The sequence below is a fragment of the Ictidomys tridecemlineatus genome, chromosome 6 (genome assembly GCF_052094955.1).
Source record: "Ictidomys tridecemlineatus isolate mIctTri1 chromosome 6, mIctTri1.hap1, whole genome shotgun sequence".
NCBI lineage: Eukaryota > Metazoa > Chordata > Mammalia > Rodentia > Sciuridae > Ictidomys > Ictidomys tridecemlineatus.
This window is the reverse complement of record NC_135482.1, coordinates 112,136,511-112,155,848: the sequence shown is the minus strand read 5'-3', so window position 1 is coordinate 112,155,848 and position 19,338 is coordinate 112,136,511. Positions and strand designations below refer to the sequence as shown.

General features: G+C 42.4%; 1 protein-coding gene across 1 annotated transcript in view; it reads left to right on the top strand.

The window, feature by feature from the left end:
* Window positions 1-406: 406 nt before the first annotated feature.
* Window positions 407-19,338, top strand: part of LOC120888391 (spermatogenesis-associated protein 31A6-like) — a 40,358-nt gene continuing 21,426 nt past the window's right edge. Inside the window, exons 1-4 of the mRNA XM_078015895.1 lie at window positions 407-520; window positions 1,512-1,557; window positions 2,619-2,679; window positions 2,948-6,558. Coding sequence (XP_077872021.1) covers window positions 407-520; window positions 1,512-1,557; window positions 2,619-2,679; window positions 2,948-6,558 — 3,832 coding nt within the window. The remainder of the gene's footprint in view (window positions 521-1,511; window positions 1,558-2,618; window positions 2,680-2,947; window positions 6,559-19,338) is intronic.

The following is a 19,338-nucleotide window of genomic DNA, read 5'->3' as shown; positions in this document are numbered from 1 at the left end:
TGAAATTAATGGAGCTCAAGCAGAGATCTACAAGGAAGTGGGTCATGTCTGGGTTCTGGGGGGAAAGAATATGGAATGGACAAAAGGCTCCTCTGACAGGGTGAGTAGATGAAGTTGAAAGGAAAGATTCAGAAGGCACAGGAGGGTGGAGGAAATGCTTGGCCAGAGGGTGGGGCAGAGGTGTGGTGCTGCCTCTTCTTGCTACTCCCCTTCTGTCAGGATCCCTTTGTGATGAGAAGGCACAGCCCTATGACACAGGCCAGGACACTACTCCTTATTGCTGAAGCAAACTCTCAGGGCTCATTTGTCCAAACAGGACAGTGTGATTCACATGATGGAGAATCCTTTCTTTCCTCTGAATAGCATTAGTGCCTCATGGCTGAACTCCAGATTCACCACCTGGGAAATGGATATGATCTTTGCCTTTGTGTGTGGACTGGGGCTCTTTCTTCTCTTATTGCCCTTCCTCCAGAGTGATCCATTCTTCCCACCACCAAGGAAAAAGAAAAAACTCAAGAAGGTAAGAAACCCTCAGACCAGACTCAACAAAAACTAGATTCTGTTTTGTCTACTCTTCTTTCCATTTTTCCAAAATAAATAGATGCACTTCAAAAAAGATAAAACTCAGGACAGAACAGACCATCATTCTGGGATAGATGGTTCAGGTCAGGGAAAGACTCTTCCTAGATATAAGCAAAAATAACCAATATGATTTCAGCCCCATAATGAAAATACAAATAACCAGGATGGAAGCAGACCTCAAATGAATCAGAAAGCTGTCCTGTATGCTGAAGCACAGTCAATCCATCAGGCACTGGAAGGGCTCATTTTCTAGGTACAAAAATGACCCATGGGTTACAGAAGGAGTCTGAGTTCTATAGTTTACAATGAGGGTGAATTAATCATTGGAAACTGTGAATGGCCCTTCAGAAAGTCATGGAATTAGTTGTGCAGGTTAAAATTTTAATTCAGGAGGGCAGGTGTAAAAAGTTTGAAACCCTTTGTTACTGGTAGAGATAGGAGTTCATATCCTTCCCATTGCTGTTCTTTTTCCTGTGAGATTCATTGATTCCCAGATAGCTATTTACTGTGCCTCCTCTCAGAACTCATTTGCAATGGTGGAAGGTTAAAGTTCAGAGCCCAGCCTTTCCTCTGTGTTGAGCTGAGGTGAGGGCTGTGCTGAGCCCTGAGGACTCCATCACCCACTGGAGAAACCTCTGGCCTCAGGTAGCATAACCCTGTGTCGCAGCTGAGAAGAGCCTCTATAAATAAGCCTGTTCCTGAGCCTGATCAGTGATTACACCAGGACATGCATTGTGTAGTTCATGTAGAAAATCCCAAAGAAGAAAAATGAAGTATTTTTCCATTTTTAAAATGTTCTCTGAACAAAGAGAACTAGCTAACTGTAGAACGTAATGCTGTTCAGAAAAAAAAATGGAATGTCTGCAGCTGATCTAGGAGTGCGGAAGGAGAACTGGGCCACAGCCTCTTTTTTTTTTCTTGTTGGTTAGCACCTGAAGATGAAAAAGAAAAGGAAGAAGAGCAACATTCTGAAAGGTAAGGCCCGGCCCTTCCACTCCAGAGGGGACTTGTGGTCACCTGTCCCAAAGAGACCAGAGCCATGTCCCAGAGGAAATCAGTTGCAAAGATTTGAGAGGGAGGATCCTGGAAAGGAAATCATCATAACAGACACACTTCTCAGGTCCTGCGCTCAGAATGAAGCTGTGGTGGGCAAGGAGTGGGTGATGTCTAGTAGGGAGGTATGGGCACTATTGGAGCCATGCTATCTATGATCCTGCCAGTGAGGAGAATCAATCAGGGCCAAGTTCTGTTTCCCCAGGGGTGAAGACTGAACACTCAAGAAATGCAGAGGCAAACATAGAAAGCAAGTTTTACTTAAAGGATAGAATAGAGACACACTTCTCCACGAAAAGGGGCCCCAGGGCTGGGTATTCAAAAAAGTGGGGGTGTCTTGTCCCTTTTGTACACGTTCTCATAACTTCCTTTTTCCCTTATCTTGCCTCTCCTCTCCCATCCTGCATACATGACCCAAAGATGGGCCCAATGATGAAATAATCCAGGCAGGAGGGGAACAGCACAGGAGGCATCAATTAACAACTCCTACAACTCCCTGCAGGGAGGAACAATTCCTGGGGTATTTAACCTAGCAACAGGTTGGAGGATAAGGGGGAAGGAAACATGGGAGGATGAGGGGGAAAGATCATTAGATTTCCAGTACTTTTTACTAGTCCCCATCTTCCTGATTGGAATAGTCATTTATTATTGACAATGACTTCCTTTTGTTCCCCTGCTTCATCTGGATAAGGAGGTGGGTCTTCCTGGTCAAAGTGTAGACAAGCTTTCAATTCCCTAAGAAACTTTCCTCTTTGAAATTGTCCAATCTTTCTCCCAATACTGTGGTTATTAGTACAACGGAGGCTAGTGGAGATGGAAGTAAATGACAAAATGCTGCTCCTCTATGTTCTTTGCTATCCATGTCACTTGTCATGTAGACTTGAACAGTGGTGCTTTGCAACCAGAGTCTACCCTCTTTATCGGCCCCATGTGGATATTCCACTCATCCTCACTTCTCCACAATAACCAGGTCTTTTTTTCAGATTATAGTGATTGCTGGAAGAAAGAGGAAGAGCCTGAAGATCAGCTTTCACTTCTACAAAAGTGAGTAACTTTCCACTTCATCCTGAGTCCTTCCTACTGCTGCCTATGACATCATCCAGCAGCACAAAGCTCTCATGGGGGAGGAAGGAGCCTCAGGTGGGGCAGTATGTGTCTAAAGCTCTGGAGTTATGGGACAGCAAGGGCTTTGTAATATTAGTGAGTGGGGCAATGAGGAGCCATGGATCACAGGTGTTTACCCCTGCACCACCTGCCCTACCTCCTGTGCCCATCTGCTCCTGGCTGAAGCCTGTGCCTCTATCTCTTGCAGCCACCTACAGAAGCTCCAGGATGACAGCAGCTTTCATCAGCTCATAAAAGGAGCTGACCCAGATAAGTCAGCTGGAGTCCATCAATCATATACACTGCCTGTGGAGGATACTTTGGCCACTGCCTTCTTCCCTTTGGCTTCCCTGATTTCTTTGAGCAAGCGCCCTCTGCTTCTGGCCTCTACTTCCTCACCAGACCTAATGACTTCCTCAGATACTCTTGAGTATCACTCATCCCTGAGTGCCTCTAAATCACGAGGGTCTATGATTCCTCTAGAACAACGTTCACCTCAGTCACACAGAATTTCCTCTCCCCAATCTCATTCTCCTGATCACATGGCCCATTGTGCATCTCTGCCAAGCCCCAGCCTGAATTCTTCTCAGTGTGACTCAATGACACTTTCACTGGGAACCAACCCACAGAGCTCCTCTCCACCCAAAAAATATTGGTTGCCTTCTCCTGTCCCACTGCTATCTCCTGTCTCATCGCCTTCTCCTGGCCCATCATCATCTCCTGTCCCATTGCCATCTCCTGTCCCACTGCCATCTCCTCCCCCAGCAATTTCAGGCCATATTCTCTCCACCTGTCCCATCTCATCCCTCTCCTGGTGGCAGATGGCTGCCAGAGTCTGTGACCTCTCCCACTCCCCACACAGTGAATCCAAGAGAGATCATGCTTCTCACCCACCAGGGGACTCACTCTTGGGAAACCACCCACACTCTCAGGTAGAGACTGAAGGGTTCTCTTTCATTAACTCCAATGCCCAGAAACTATTGGAGATACTGATCAGCAAGAGAGCAGAAAGGAAAATTTGTAATTTGAAGACAAAAAATGAAACAGTCTACTCCCTGAATTCTCAGAGAAGCAAAGTAAAGTCACTGGGCAGCGAGCAGAATACTACCATCTGGAACACAAAAGGCAAGTCAGAGAAGCTTTCTGATTCTCAGCAGCTCTTTTACACTAGGGTCCTGAGGGATCATTTACAGAAGAAATGCAGCCAGTTCTTTTGGGGCCTCCCCATTCTGCACAGCGAGTCCCTGGTGGCTACTGTCAGAATATCTGGGCCCTCAGCAGACTTTTCCTCGATTGCATTCAATGAAGTGCCTAATTACATTCCAGTGCAGGTGCAGACTACACCTGGACCACTCTTTTCCTCTCAGTTGCGCCACCCTCTTGTTCAACTCCAGCCTGTGATTCCATCCTTATCCTCGTTGCAGTCTTCATCACTGGGTCAGATCCACCCTCAGGAACATCTCACATTGTCTCTCCCAAGCATGCCATGCCATTTTCAATTGAATACTGCCTCTGAATTTCCATGCCCCACAATCCAAGAGGGGACCCAGTTGCTTTCCTCTTCTCTTCAACACCTAGAACACCACATTTTAAGAAAACAAGTACAAAGTAGAGAGGCTTTACCTTATTTGGTCCAAAAGTCTCAGAACATCTTTAGCAATCTCATCTCTGAGAACAGGGCCTCCTGTGACCACAAGTCCATCAACAAGCCCCCAGGGAATTTCCTCAGCCTTGAGATTAAGGAGAAACTGGAACAACATCTTCAAAAGAGGTTCATGCTACACCAGTATGGACTACCACCCAACAGGAACCCATTTCTAAATCTGAAGGAGTCCTGGGACAACATCTCAAGGAGAGGTCAGGCAAAAGAAAATTGTGAGTCTTCCTGGAACCCTGTGTTTCTAAACAACAGAAATCCTGCTATACAGAAGACTAGTTCAAAAAGACCAGAGATAATTCAGGAGGACATGATTCCTGTGGGTGTTTGGCATTCCAAGCTTGGCATATATCATGTCTCTGGCCCACCTGGAAATTCAAAAACCCACAAAAAAACTGGGGATGAAACATCCTTAAAAGGTGGGGAAGCCTTCAGGAACACCTCCCAGGAGATCTCCCTCCTTGATGCTGGCACTCAGCAGGCATTAGAGGCACATGTTACAAGTCTAAGAGCGAAGCACAGGTGGGACCTACCCCTCAAGGTCCTTAAGCACATAAATATTTTGAAGATGAGAAACTCTGAGGCTTCACTACTTCCACAGCCTTCCCTTTCCTCTTCAGTTCCCTGTGACTCCAGGGTTGACTCCATTGCCCATAATGCCAGGGTCCTGGGAAAACCCATTCAGAAAGGTACAGGATTGAAGGAGATAGCACAAACTTCAGTTCCCACCCAGAAGAGTCCTTTCTCTGGCCCATCTTTTGAGTCCCTGAGCAGAACTACATCCAGTGACAACTATGGGCTCTCAGATGCTCCTTCAACTGTACACAAGGGCAGCTTGCCCTCTCAGCCCCACACTTATATTCTCGTGGGCAGAACCTGGCACAACGATGCTGTCCTGAGATCTGGAAGAAACAGCCTAAAACCAAGTCTAGGCCTAGAAACGGGCAGACATGAGTCCCTGGAGAGTAGTGTGAGCTCACAAGTCTCATGCCACAGCGTGTCATCACTTCAGGTAGGGCCCCAATTTTTAAAAGGTGAAGTCAGAAAGATAGAGGATGATGAAGAGGAGTCTTCTGACTGGGGAATCACCAAGAAAATCAGAAAGACATCAAACTTGCTAAATGTTGATATTCATCTGAAGAATTTAAAATCTCAGTGGATCAGTAAAACACCATCCTCTTTCATAAGTTCTATTTCCCAGGGCCAAGGATACTCATGCCTAAAGGCACAGACTAAACCAGAGAAGCAGCCTCAAGAACTGACTACTGACATCATCCTGCAAGACTGTGCCACTGACATGTTTCATGAGGACTGTGGCCCCGAGGCGCTCTGGGCTGCAAATATCCTAACTTCAGAGGAGAGATGGTCTAGCTCTTTAAGCATGACCAGTAGAAGTGCATCAATTTCTCAGGATCTGTATGGACTCTTAACCAGTGAAGAGAGCAGTGAGGAACTGCAGGAGCCCAAGATTACTGAGCTCCAGGATCCTTGGAAGAGCAGGAGAAATAAGTTTAGAGCAACTTCCAAGAATAAGGACAGAGTGAAACTCAGGTCAAAAGCACAGGAAAAAAGGCTTGCAGGAGGGAGGCCCTTATGTGCAGGAGAAATGGGTCCTTCTACCCCAGTCAGGGAGATAGGAGACACTGTGAGTGACAAGTCCTCCCAGGCTCCTTCAAAGAGGAACTTCAGGGACAGAATAAAGAACTTTCTGCAGAATATTTTTTGCAGTAATACCAAAGGGCAGGCAAACTCCCTACCCAAAATTATGACCCCCTCAACTTCTGACCAAAGCCAAGGGTCAGTCACTGGCCGACTGCCTACAGACAACAGGGCATCAGAAACCCAGGCACTCATTTCAACTTTTGGGTGGATCATAGAGCAGAAAATGAGGTTTCATTATGAACATTCTGCCTTAAAGACAAACAAAGTTAAAGAGGAATACCAGGCCTCTATGGGTAGACAATCCCATTATTCTAGGAGTCCCATTATTCTGGAGCAAAGGAGAGTGATAGGAGCTACATCTCCTGGTCACCAGGCCAGCCCTAGCGACCACAGCCATCCTCTGAACAGATGGATCAGAAACAAGGACAAAAAGCAGGCCTTGCTGCTCAAAGAGTCTGTACCTCTGCCCAGCCTCTACACACAGAGGACCAGGGTGGCAGGTATGTTGGAACACAATGTCCACTGTCCAGTGCACTGTGCTCTTCAGAGACGTTTGTTGTCTCATCAACATCAACATGCTTCTGACTCCTATCCTGCTGGGAAGAAATATTTCATATAATATTGATCATATTCAGAAAAACTGTCCCCATGTGAGACCTTTGTTTGAGAATGGCTTCTTCCTAATGTGGTGACAATGACTTAATAATACTGCTTTTTAATCAGAGAGGCTTCTGTCTGTGTTGTGCTGGGTCATAGGAAAGCAGGTCAGTAGATTCTAGAAAAGACTGGACATGCAGGGAGGTGACAGTGGCAATGAGTATCCAAATCTCATGCCAGATCCCCTCATTATACCTTAATTCATGACATGATCAATACAAAGATAACAGAACACATTTTGGGACTGGTCAAGACGGGCAACTTCATGAGAACCCCACCCTAATGTTTTGAGTCAGCCTTTCCCTTTATTCTGAAATTTGTGAGGCTGTAGAGATTGGTGTGCAGTGTTACCATGAGACTTAATAGCTTCCCATGCTACAAATGCGCCCAGAAAATTTGGGGAAAGATACAGTTTCCTGGATCTGAATTCAGAGATGCTTAGAGAGTCCTGCCTGATGGATGTCTTGGGGAACAGAGGACACCTGCCCTTGGAACCCCTCGCCTTTGGAGGCTAACATGGAGATCGGCCTTGCCAGTTCCTTCTAGCTCAGGCTGCATGCCATGGCCATGTCACTTGATTCTGCTCCTACCTTCCTCACTCTCTAGGGCAGTGACCAGAATGGAAATTGTTTGGTGGGAACATCAAGTTGGCTGTTGAGGGCTATGTCACACGCAGCTCACCACCTCTGTCCCCCAACTCCTAGATGGCACAAATGTATATTCAATAACTATGTGACAGTGAGGCATAGGGGGTATAGTGGGATGTGGAGAATTGAAATGGAGCCAAAGAAAGAGGCAGAGTAACATGGGGATACCACAGATGGTGATGGATGGGAAGCTCCTGCTATCCCAGTACCAGAAATCATGGATTCACCATGGCCTCACCACTGTGTACCATGATCTGGCTCCCAGACCACAGATCTGGAGATGCCTCTTTAGCAATGACACAGGCAATAGAGGAAGCAAACCCTTTGGTAGGGCAGATTCATTTTCTGACATTATATTGTTGTCTCATCAACATCAACATGCTTCTGACTCCTGTCCTGCTGGGAAGAAATATTTCATATAATATTGATCATATTCAGAAAAACTGTCCCCATGTGAGACCTTTGTTTGAGAATGGCTTCTTCCTAAGAGGCTTTGCCTCTTTAATTATATAAGGAATGAGTTGACAATTTGAGTAGTCAGGACTAGGGAACTCTAGCTGTGACTCCCAGTTTGGTGACCATTATGTACACACATGGCTCTAACTCTTATTCTGCAGTAAAAAGTCCAAAGGGGAGCCTGGGGTCACAAAGCAAATTCTCTGGGCTTCCAGAACTTACTTGTCCACAGACTAGAGGAAAAGAGATGGTTCAGTTAGAACTTGTCATAGAAGGGCAGTGACTTGTCCAAAATGTGGGAGCAAGCTGGGCAGGGGGCAAGCAGGAGTCTTTTCTGCCCCCACTGTGCTTCCAGCACAGGCTTATTCTTCCCAGGATCTGTTCACATGGGAAAGCAGGCAGGCCTCACAGGAGGAAGAGGAGAAGCTGTGTCTGCAGAATGTTTGATGCTATGACCCACCTGGGGAAGGCAGCAGCCCCACTCCAGGGCACTCTTCCCTGTTTTTCCCTGATGCAGAGTCCTATACCATGAAGTGCCATCAAGGCAGATGACACAGGCATGGTCTTGCTCTAATGCCTGAAAGTACTCCACACGTAAAGCCAGGCAGTCCCTCTCAGGGTGAGCACAGACCTACAGGCCACCCCTGATTCAGGTCCTGTGCCTTGATCATACCAGATCCAGAGCCCCACAGATGGCCCTTCAGAGATCCAACAAAAAGATTGCCATAGAGACCATCAGAGAACCTCCAACATAGCAGTTATGGAAACACAAGGCCCTCCCTCAGAAATAACACCAACTTCATGGTCCTCACACAACAACCCTTCTCTGCCACATGGTCCTCATGCAGTGATCTCACAGAACCCCTGACAGACTTCCCAGAGGAACCTATGACAGATATTTGTACCAAGAGAGGCCTCAGAGACCTAACATAGTCTCCCATAACAACCTTTCAATGCCACATGGTCCTCATGCATTGATTTCTCACAGAGACCTCCCACAGAGTTCCAGAGCTTGGGGAACAATCACCACAGAGATATCCTACAGATTTCCTCAGCAAGAATTTATCACAGAGACCACCCAGAGATAGTACAGAGACATCTTACACAAACACATTGACCTAATGGAGGGTCCTTACACAGAGACCTCATACAAATTTTACAGAGATTTTGAGAGGCCCACACAGAGACGTCACACAGACACCTCAGAATTCCCACAGGAACTGGAAACAGAGACTTTTCACAGACTTCCCACAGAATTCCCACATCCATTCCTCATTTCTGTAAAACTACTGGGAGCATAAGAGGGACACCACCAGCCTTGTCCTGCCCCTAGAATCCCAGTACACTGAGCCACTGTCAATGTGGCCTCCCAAATAGTGTTCTCTGCTTGGAACAATCTTCAGGAACTTCTGTTCCTTTTTAATGCCATTGCCTCTGAACAGAAGAACTGCAGATTCCAAGTATAGACCTGCAAAATTCCTTCCTCTATGGGTTTGTACTAGCCTCAGCTCTGACCCACAGTTTAGAGAATAACAAATTTTAAACATGAATAAAATGCCACCAACTTCCAGTGACAGAAATTTCCTTACTTGTCCAGTTTTACTTATTTTCTTAAATGTAGAAATGTCACTTCTTTATTTTATTGGATACAAGAAATGAATTTAAGACAGTTGGCTTATTTTGGAAAAATTATAAAGACCTGTGGCAATAGACTCTAAGAATGAAATGAACCAGAAAAGAAGAATCTGGACTCACATTCACTTCCCAGAGGCTGAGCATCCACATATCCTAGTGATCAACACAAACACAAAATGTGCAAAAAAGATCAAGAGAAATTTATGGAGTTACAAAACATAATGTGAGAAAGTAGAAAAGAAAAAGAAAGAAGTTTCCATTAACAGAAAGTGTGCAGTCTCTCTCTCCCTCTCTCTCTCTCTCTTTCCCTTCTCTCTCTCTCACAGACACACACGCACGCGCGTGCGCACGCACACACACACACACACACAAATATAGCATAATTGAGGAATTTCTACACACTAAGCACTGTGGTTAAAGTGCAATAAATTGTGAATTAAAAGAGAAATAATTTTCTGCTGCTATGAATTATATAGTTCAGTGCAAAAAACACAAAAATAGGAATAGCTCTGCAGCCATCCAGCTACAACTACAACAAGGGCCTGTAACCACTGGCTTCAGCAAAGGAACTGTCAGACCCTCTCTGTACTGAACCTTTGCCCTCTGCCCTCATCCCCCAGAAGAGTGCTCCACAGGTGCAGGCCTGAAGCACATCACAGTCATCTGGGGAGACAGAGGGAATGGCTCAGTCTCCCACATCTGGAAACAGATTAGAAACACAAGTGGGAGAGAGAGACCACCTGGATGCCCTGCAATACCCTCCTCATCAATACCCTAGCATCCTTCCCTTACCTTCCACTTCCTTCTTTTCTTTTTCACAGAGCCCCCAAAATCCCAGCAGAGAAAGCCAAGTGAGCCACACCTTCCTCAAAATCCTCCTTATTCTAATTCATAAATAAAATACAGCATCATTTGTTAAAAAATAAGGGCAATTAGTATCTATACAATCACCTCACAGTGTTTAAGTGAAAGAAAGAGTTACTCATCTCTCATTTTTATATCAAAAGCCACACGTGGTCAAGCTCAATACAGAAGGTATGTGGAAAGTCAAGTCAGGCCAAAAGCCATACCAAGCATCCAAGCTGTAAATGCATAGAACAGGTTCTTATAGGAAATAAAAAGTGCTACTACAGTGAAATTTGCTCTTGGGTACTGAGAGTGTTACCCAGGCCAGAGGATACCCAGGGTCCAGGTGAGCTGAATTCAGTTGCTTACTCAATCACAATTAGGAAGAAATTACACAAAAAGGAAAAAAATAGTTGAAAATAGTTTGGCCAAATCTGAGAAAAGAGCTGATCTACCTTTGCTGCCCTACAGAAATGTAACAATTTATAGGAAAAAGGAGCCAGGAAATACGCATATGCCCAGACTGCAGGCCAGGGAAGTGTCATGGTTTTATTTCTACCTTTGTGGACAGCAGGACTTTGAGGGACAGCAATCTTAGCTTCCATTCTCTTCATAAGATGATGGCTTCTAGGAATCTGGGACAGAGAAATTAGTTTTACCAGAAAATGAATAATAAGTAGGAAAAATAGTATTTAATGGTACTTGGGGCTTCTAATTTTAAATGGTTCCTATTACAACAAGGATATATGTGGGGGTGGTTGGATTTGAATCCAGGGATGCTGAACCACTGAGGCACAGCCACAGCCTTTATCAGCCTTTTTCCATTTGAGACATGGGCTCACTAAGCCTTTTTGTTCTTTTAGATTTTCATTTTGAAACATTTTTATTTTTTCATTTTGAAACAAGTTCTCATTAAGTTGCTCAAGACTTTGAGAAATTGCTGAGGCTGGGTTTGAATTGTGATCCTTCTGCCTCAGCCTCCAGAACCACTGGGTCTTCCTCCTGATTTTAAAGGAAATTTTTAAAATATTTTTTCATTGAGTAGTCACATGCTGGTATCCATTTTCAGCAGCCAGAACAAGCCAACCATTAACTTTTCTTGACTTTTGCAAGCCAGTGTTAAAATACAATCATTATTTTAACATTAAATTATATGAATATATACTTAAGCTAATCATATTAAAAACAATGGCAAGAAATAATCAAAATGCACTATTTAGTTTATTTTATGATATCTTGCTATTTCCCATGCACTTTAGGCTATTTACATATTTTCTATGAAGCCAGTGGAAATACTATATAGGGATTTACTGCACATCTTTTTCCAGCCCAGTGCTATTTAAGAGATGCCTTACCATTCAGGCTTTTCAAACTTTCTGAGGGCTGCCAATGGGGCTCTGGGAGTAATTGATATACTTCTGTTCTTAGCATGAGAAAATTAGGAGGAAGAACAGGAAATGAGGAAGAAAAAAACACTTGGGGGTTTTTCCTTTCAAAAGGACCCCTTACACCAGGAGTTCATGTGTGAGAAGGCCAGGACAAGGTTACTGTTAAACATAAGGATCACCATCTTCTACCATGTGCAGGAAGCTAGGGCTGATTATTATGATTTTTTTTGAGGTATATTAATCCATTTATGCTACTTGGGTGTCACTGAGTAAATTACTTTTTCTATTACACCAATAACAGTCCAATATTTAGCTAATACACTTAAATAATTACATTAGTTAAAACACATTAAATTCCAGTGTCATACAATCCACCCTTTTCTAACCTCCCAAAACCCAGAATAATTTAAAATTCAATGTGTTTCATTGTTTTTAAAGTAATTTTCTGGTTCAATACAGAGAACATATTTATTAATCAATTAAAGATGTTTCCACATTTTATATTTTGTTTTATATGTTTGGTTTTAGTCACATATTTTATTTACATACATATTTATTTTTTTCAATTGATTTATGAAAAGCAATAAAATATTTCTTAGAAAAATATTTACAACAAACCAAATAAAGGGCTCTTTGAAAGGTATTGAGAGGACTTTATAGAGAATTCTGGGCAGGTTTATGTATGTCCAAGGACCAAAATGAGTGAAGCAGTGCCCAAGGAGCTGAGCACCATGGCCTGTGATCTTGCCACTACATTTTTCAGTGTATTTACTAGAAGAACTGGTTATTGTGGAGATAGTAATGGCTTAGTATTATTATTAAAGAAAGAATTAAACACTCCTAGAGTCTATTTTTGAAATCTCTTCTCCTTTTATTCTAGAGTTCCCATTGTTAAAGACAGACAGATATGAATGATGGGAACACAAGGAGGGAAATAATTCTATAAAATGGGTAATGATAACTATATACTTTATTTTCCAAGAAGAAATTTACCTGCAGCCCTGCCTGGCCTAAGTGGACAGGATATGTACATTCCTCAGCAAACTACTTATTATCTGCAGAAGAAATGCAAGCCTGGGAAAAATGTCAATAAGAGAAGCCCAAGTTACCCTGAAAGGGGAGACTTTTTGTGACGCTTTTCATACACCAAATCCCCAAACTCGGGGAGACAAGGATGGTATCCTCCTAACCATAAAATCTGTAAGTATTTATTGTTAAGAATCAAATGAGGGGGCTGGAGATGTGGCTCAAGTGGTAGCGCGTTCGCCTGGCATGCGTGTGGCCCGGGTTGGATCCTCAGCACCACATACAAACAAAGATGTTGTGCCTGCCAATAACTAAAAAATAAATAAAAAAAAATTAAAATTCTCTCTCTCTCTCTCTCTACCTCTCTCTCTCTCTTTAAAGAAAAAAGAATCAAATGAGAGCTTAGTGTGCCTGTAATCCCAGCAACTCAAGAGGCTGAGACAGGAGAATTATGAGTTCAAAACCAGCCTCAGCAATGGCAAGACAGTGAGGTTCTTAGCAGCTCAGTGAGACCCTATCTCTAAATAAAATACAAAATAGGGCTGGGGATTTGGCTTAGTGTCCCTGAGTTCTATCCCCACTACCAAAAAAAAAAAAAAAAAAAATTAAATGAGAACCATTTAGGCATGGGCCAAATGAAATACTGTTGTCATGGCAGTGGAGACTTGAAAGTCTGATGTCATCTTCATATCAATCAAGTCAAGAGGTCGATCTAAACAAGACTCTCTGGAAACTTCTCTGAGGTCCCGATAAAACTGGAGTGCAAGAGAGGCACACTGTTCCTCAATCCTTTGAGAGTGTCCCTTTCCCATTCCTTCTAACAAACTCATTCCTGTTACTCAGAAATCTTTTGCAAGAATCAGGGTTTGAATTGGCGGGGGTGGGGTGGGGTGGGGGGGGTGGGGGGTGGGGTGGGGGTGAGGTTCATGTTGCTTCAGTTTCCTGAAAGGCCCCAGCTCTGTGACACCATTTAAAGTCTGAGGTTGCTGAAGTTGTGTTTTCAATATACAGATTAAAAAATTGGCCCTGATATTAGAATATACCTTAACTTTTTTTGTACAAAGAGGCAAATTGCTGAAAAGTTAGCATGTTAAGATATCTGAAATAAAACTTTTCAAAACTTATGGATTTTAAACAGTAAAATCTATAACTGCTTGAGAAAATCGATGCCATTAGATATAAATTTAAATACCTAAAAATTGGATTTGACTGGTTTTTCAATTGATATTTCTTAATTTCAAATAGTCAATATTTTCCATACCAAAGCATATTGCTGAAATTTCTGCATTCAAGATAAGAACATGCTATAGTATTCAACTTCATTTTTCTTCTCCAAAAATCTCCTTAAGAAATTTTGTGTTCCATAGTTATCCAAGCGAAAGTTGAAAAGCAAAAATAAACACCCAGAAAACTGCATCCAAAAGAAACAACGTGAGGCTTGCATTCCACATTTTGCTTGTGCAAGGAGTCCCTTGTTCTGCAGTTATTGTTGCTCTAGGAACCTTGGATCAAGCTGGCTCATAGCATTTACAGAGGCTGCTGCCTTCCAACCTCAACTGTAGGTGCAGGCTTGATGAAGAGAACCATGTTCTTGGCAGAGGTTGGTTGAAATTGACTAGAGAAATCATATTACGTTTTTTTTTCTTTTCTGCTCCCCACAAATGCTTGCAAACTCATTTCCAGACCGGGACTGCTCTTTTCATAACTCAGTTGCTAAAATCCTGGGCTGTAAATCTAGAAGTGTCAACCTGCTTGCAAGACTCTATCAGAGAGAGTGAACATTTTCAACTGCTTTGATTGCAACACAATCAAAATTAACATTTAGAATATAGATCATTTATTTATACAACATAAAGTCAACAGAAACAAAAGGAACTGATTGGATTGTTCTGTTTTCTTGTAATTGTCAGCCTTTCCCATGCTGAGCCATTGAATTTGTTTCCTCAGAACATAGACTGCATCCATCTGTTGGTGGACCAGGAAAATTATTTTTTTCCTAATGAATTCATGGATGAGCATTTTAGAAACTATTTTTAGCATTAAGCTACTTATTTCTCAATTCCATACAGTTACTATATTGGGGGAAAATGTTTAGATTTGTCCTTAACATACTAAGTGGGGGCTGGGCTGTGGCACAGTGGTAGATCACTTGCCTGGTATGTGCAAGGTATCGGGTTCAATTCTCAGCACCACAAACAAATAAAATAAAGGCCTATTAACAAGTAAAAAAAAATTTTTTAAAGATACTAAATGGCTTTTTTTCAAAATGAGACTTTATTTGAACTCTGCAATTTTCTAAGTAATATATAATACAAAATTTACTGTTTTTTAATTCAAATACTTTTAAAAATATTAAAATAATAAATTATAATATCTAAAGATATGTCAAGTCTTAATATAAATCAGAACTATAAATCAAAATTTTGAGGCAAAAATCTTATAAAAGTAAAATTTTCCTGATATTTTTTATAAAACATTTTTTTCTATTTACAAGGAGGATCCTGATGAAGTTGACCTGTTTCAGAAAATAGATTTATTCAAATCACAATAAAGGGGTTTGCAAATGAGATTTGTGTAAAGGTGCATGAATTACAGGGACATTTTTGTCTCTAAATGCAAAATACATAATTCTATTTATTTGTTCTAAAAGTTTTTAGCATATAAGGGCAAAGGGATGTTCTATTTTAAAGTCACCACTTTTTGTCTCATTTTTAAAACTTTTTGACCAAGTGGCCCTGCAAATGTACTATGGATATTGAGGGCTGTGCACAGGCCAAAGCTAATATAATCCACATAAAATATGTGCATGTGTTAATGCACAGAGCGCCGTCTTGGTAGACACGTACCTTTATTTAATCAAAGCTTGTCTGGAATGTACAATGGTAGCACATGGGAAGAAATCCTCCAACATAACACAGCTTGGACAGAGTCTGCCATGAAATTGCCATATGGGCTCTCTTTTGTGATTTTCTTACATTCCTTTTCCAGCTTCAGAGTCTCTAAGTACCTGTACACAGCTCAAATTGACAAAAGAGACAAACAAAATAAATCAGTCCAGTTTTCAATATTGCCAGCAAACTTTAGAGGGGCAGTATTAAGCATGATTTTTGTCTACCAACTATGCCAAATTACAGAATGACCCCCAGAATTTGTTCTTTATTTGACCCAGTAGTATCTTTCAGATGAGTGAACTTCTTTCAGGAGTGCCCAGATTTCTTAGTGCTATACCTGATTCTTTGCAGGACGGTATTTGAATGGAATTTTGTGATGGGTGGAGATATCCTGTTATGTGTCAGCTCTTCAGGTTGGTCTTTGACTGCTAAGGCAGTTTGTCTGATCTTAACTCTGAAGATGCGTAGGCATCTGCCCGTGAGTTCTGTTGGATTTCCTCATTAAAGTCTTTTTGGTAAGACCATGTTCCCAGTCATTATGCCCTGTTGAATGTGTTGCATGTCACTTCTTGCTGGTGGCTTAGCTCACTGAAGTCTGACTGTGAATCTTGTTTCTGGTCTAAGCAGTCAGGCTGGGCCTTGGTTCCAGGTTTCATTTGCTCATGTCAAGTCAAGTTAATCTTTAAGCTCACATATTTGTCTCACTTTGATGACCTATTGGGAACTCTGGGTCACAATGCAGAAGGAAAAGCATATTTGTTGGTTTTGTCCTGACAATTCGGGCTCAGAAATGACCTATCAATTCCACATCCAACTTATCTTTCAGAACTAATTACATAACCCTACAAACCAGAGGGCATGGAAGTATAACCCTGTCAGGAACTATAGTCTCTGCTTTACCATGGTTCAAAATTCTTCCTCCAGAATTTCTACTTCCCAAGGCCCAGGAGACTCCTGACTGAGAGCAAGGGCTCTGCCAGAGAACCAGCCTCAAGATCTGGCCATTGGTGTTATCCTTCAAGACTGTGTCCCTGAAGTATTCCTTCAGGACTGAGATGCTCCTGGTCACAGACATCCTGTCTTCCCAGGACTCTCTTCAGCTTCCTAAGCATATCCAGTAGCAGTTTGTCCATGGATCAGGGGCTATAGGGTCTCAACCAGCAAAGAGAACAGCCAGAACCTGCAAGATCCACAAGCTCCTAGACCCATGGAAGAGCAAGAAGAAAAAGTTTGGTCCTATAAGAGAGAGGGCTGTGTGTGGCCCAGTTCAGGCATGAGGAAGGAAGGTTTGAAGGAGAGAAGCTCTGCCATGCTGGGGGATGGCCCCCTGCCCAGATCAGGGAGGTAGGAGACGCAGTATGGGACAAGCGCTCCCAGGCTCCTTCCAGAGAAAGAATTGGCTCCTTCAGAAAGGGACTTCAGGAACAGGATAAGGAACTTTCTACAATGCATTATCCTCAATAAAGGAAAAGAGATGGCATATTTCTTGCAAAAAATCAAGACCCCATCAGTCATTTTCCAAGCTAGCAGCAGTAACACAAGCACAGAGCACCTGAAGAAAACACTGATAGTTCACGGCATGATGCAGCAACAGAGGTATGCAAAGTATCTCCACTGCACATTCCTAATCATAAGACAGAAGGTTCTGGGTGGCCATGTGTTTGAAACTTTGGAGCATTTTCCTCAAACTAATAACAACTTTACTGTTGGCTAGTGCCCCTAATTGTTATGGTCAAATAGACTAAAGAAAGGATAAACTCAGGGATTTGAATTCCCAGCTCTATTCTCACGCAAATGACCACAAAGATTCTACATCTGCCCTGGAAGAAACCCTCATTCCCTGTAATCACAGAGCTGATATTGCCAAAAAGTAAACCCAGAATCACATCCTGTGAGTGGCTGCATTATGATGCACATTAAATTCCCAACATTGCAGAGTGTCTGCTGTGAGGGCATTGATTAGGGCCAGGGGTGGGGGTGGGGGTGGTCCATAAATTGAAATGGCACTGTTGGCAAGATCTTGATGACATTTGAGAGGTGGAACCTCTAAATTCCCAGTTCTCTTTGCCATTAGGAGCAGCTGCTCCTCCCCCATCTGAGTTAACCCACCTTTGCCTGAAGGGACTCCAGTCACCTGCCCTGAGGCAGCCTCTAGGCAAAAAACTACTTATGCTCCTCAGGACCCACCCTCATTGCCCTTTTTGCTTCAAGGTCTACAACCATATTCTACTCCCAATAGACCTTAAAATTATGGTTCAAAGTGGATCCTTGAGGAGGTACACTCCATAAAGGCTACATGATTTTTTTTTCATTTTATATAGACATAAAAATGAGGGAATATATGTGGCAGTAGACTTATGAGACAACAGTGGAAGAAACACAAAGTTGGATGAGACCAAATGTACTGATTGAGGCCCACTAAGTAGGGATTCTGCTTTTAATATTTCAGCTCAGTACTAGCACAGGATCTCATTATTTGGTTTGCTGACTGAAATGTGGACCAAAAAGTGACCTAAATTCAATTATTCCTCTTGGAATGACATAGAAGAAATAATCCAAAGATTAAGGAAGATATAACTTAGAATGACCTTGTCCTTAGTATCTGCTCACCTACTCTAAAACAAAGTACATAGAATACATCTTTCACAGTGATTTTGAGAAATAAATCTGTACAAATTCCCAAGACCCTTAAAAATATCACTGGTCAATTTTACTGTAGGTCAGAAATTAAATGGGAACTGCTGCCACTAAATTAGAAAACTTAAAGCATATAGTAGGAAAAAGTTGATCCTGGGATGGTAGGGGCAAAATAGCAGCACTCAGGTGATTATGATTACCATGAGGATAGTGAGACCAAAGGATCAATTTAGAGAGACCTATAGCACTGGTTACTTGATTACTGAGTTTCTAGGAATTAAATAGATGGGAAGTCTACTAAATTCTTACTGAATCTACATAGCATAAGAGTTCTAGATCAAGTGAACAGAAGTCAAACTTGAATCACAAAAAGAGTTGAATGTCTTCCCTTAGTCAATTCCCAGACTGGAGCCAGTTTGCAGAAAAGAAGGCCTTGAATGTAGGGAAGGTTGGGTGCCCTTGTGGAAAGACCCTCTACATTGCCAACATGTAAATGATTAATCTTTCTCCCAGACTTATTCCAAGAGACCTACCACTTCTTACTAGGATGACTGTGCACTGAAGATACTAGAAATAACCAGTTGTTAGGGAGATTATGGGACATGCCTCTGAACTGACACTGATTCTAGTAAACCCAAAACACTGCTATGACCCAAAAGGTAGGATAGGGGCTGGCTAACTGAGCTCAGGTGATCAATGGAATTTTAGCTCAAATGCATCTCACAATTGGCTCAAAGGTCCCTGATCCCACCTGCTGTTAATTCACCTATTCTTTAATGCATCATTGAAATAAACATATTTAGCAGCTGTGGATTCCCCACATTGGTTCCCTGACCCTTGGAGTGGGGGACTATTATGGTGGAAAAGGTGAAGTGGAAGACACTAGAACTGTCTCTACCCAGAAAAATATTAAATTGAATACAATACTGCATTCCTGGAGGGATTGGAAAACAATAGTACCACCATCAAGGACTTGAAGGATATAGGGGGTATGATTCCCACTGTATCCCATTCAACATTCCTGTGTGGCTTGTGCAAAAAAAAAAGATGTATCTTAGAGAATGACAGTAAATTACCATAAGCTTAAGAAGATGGTG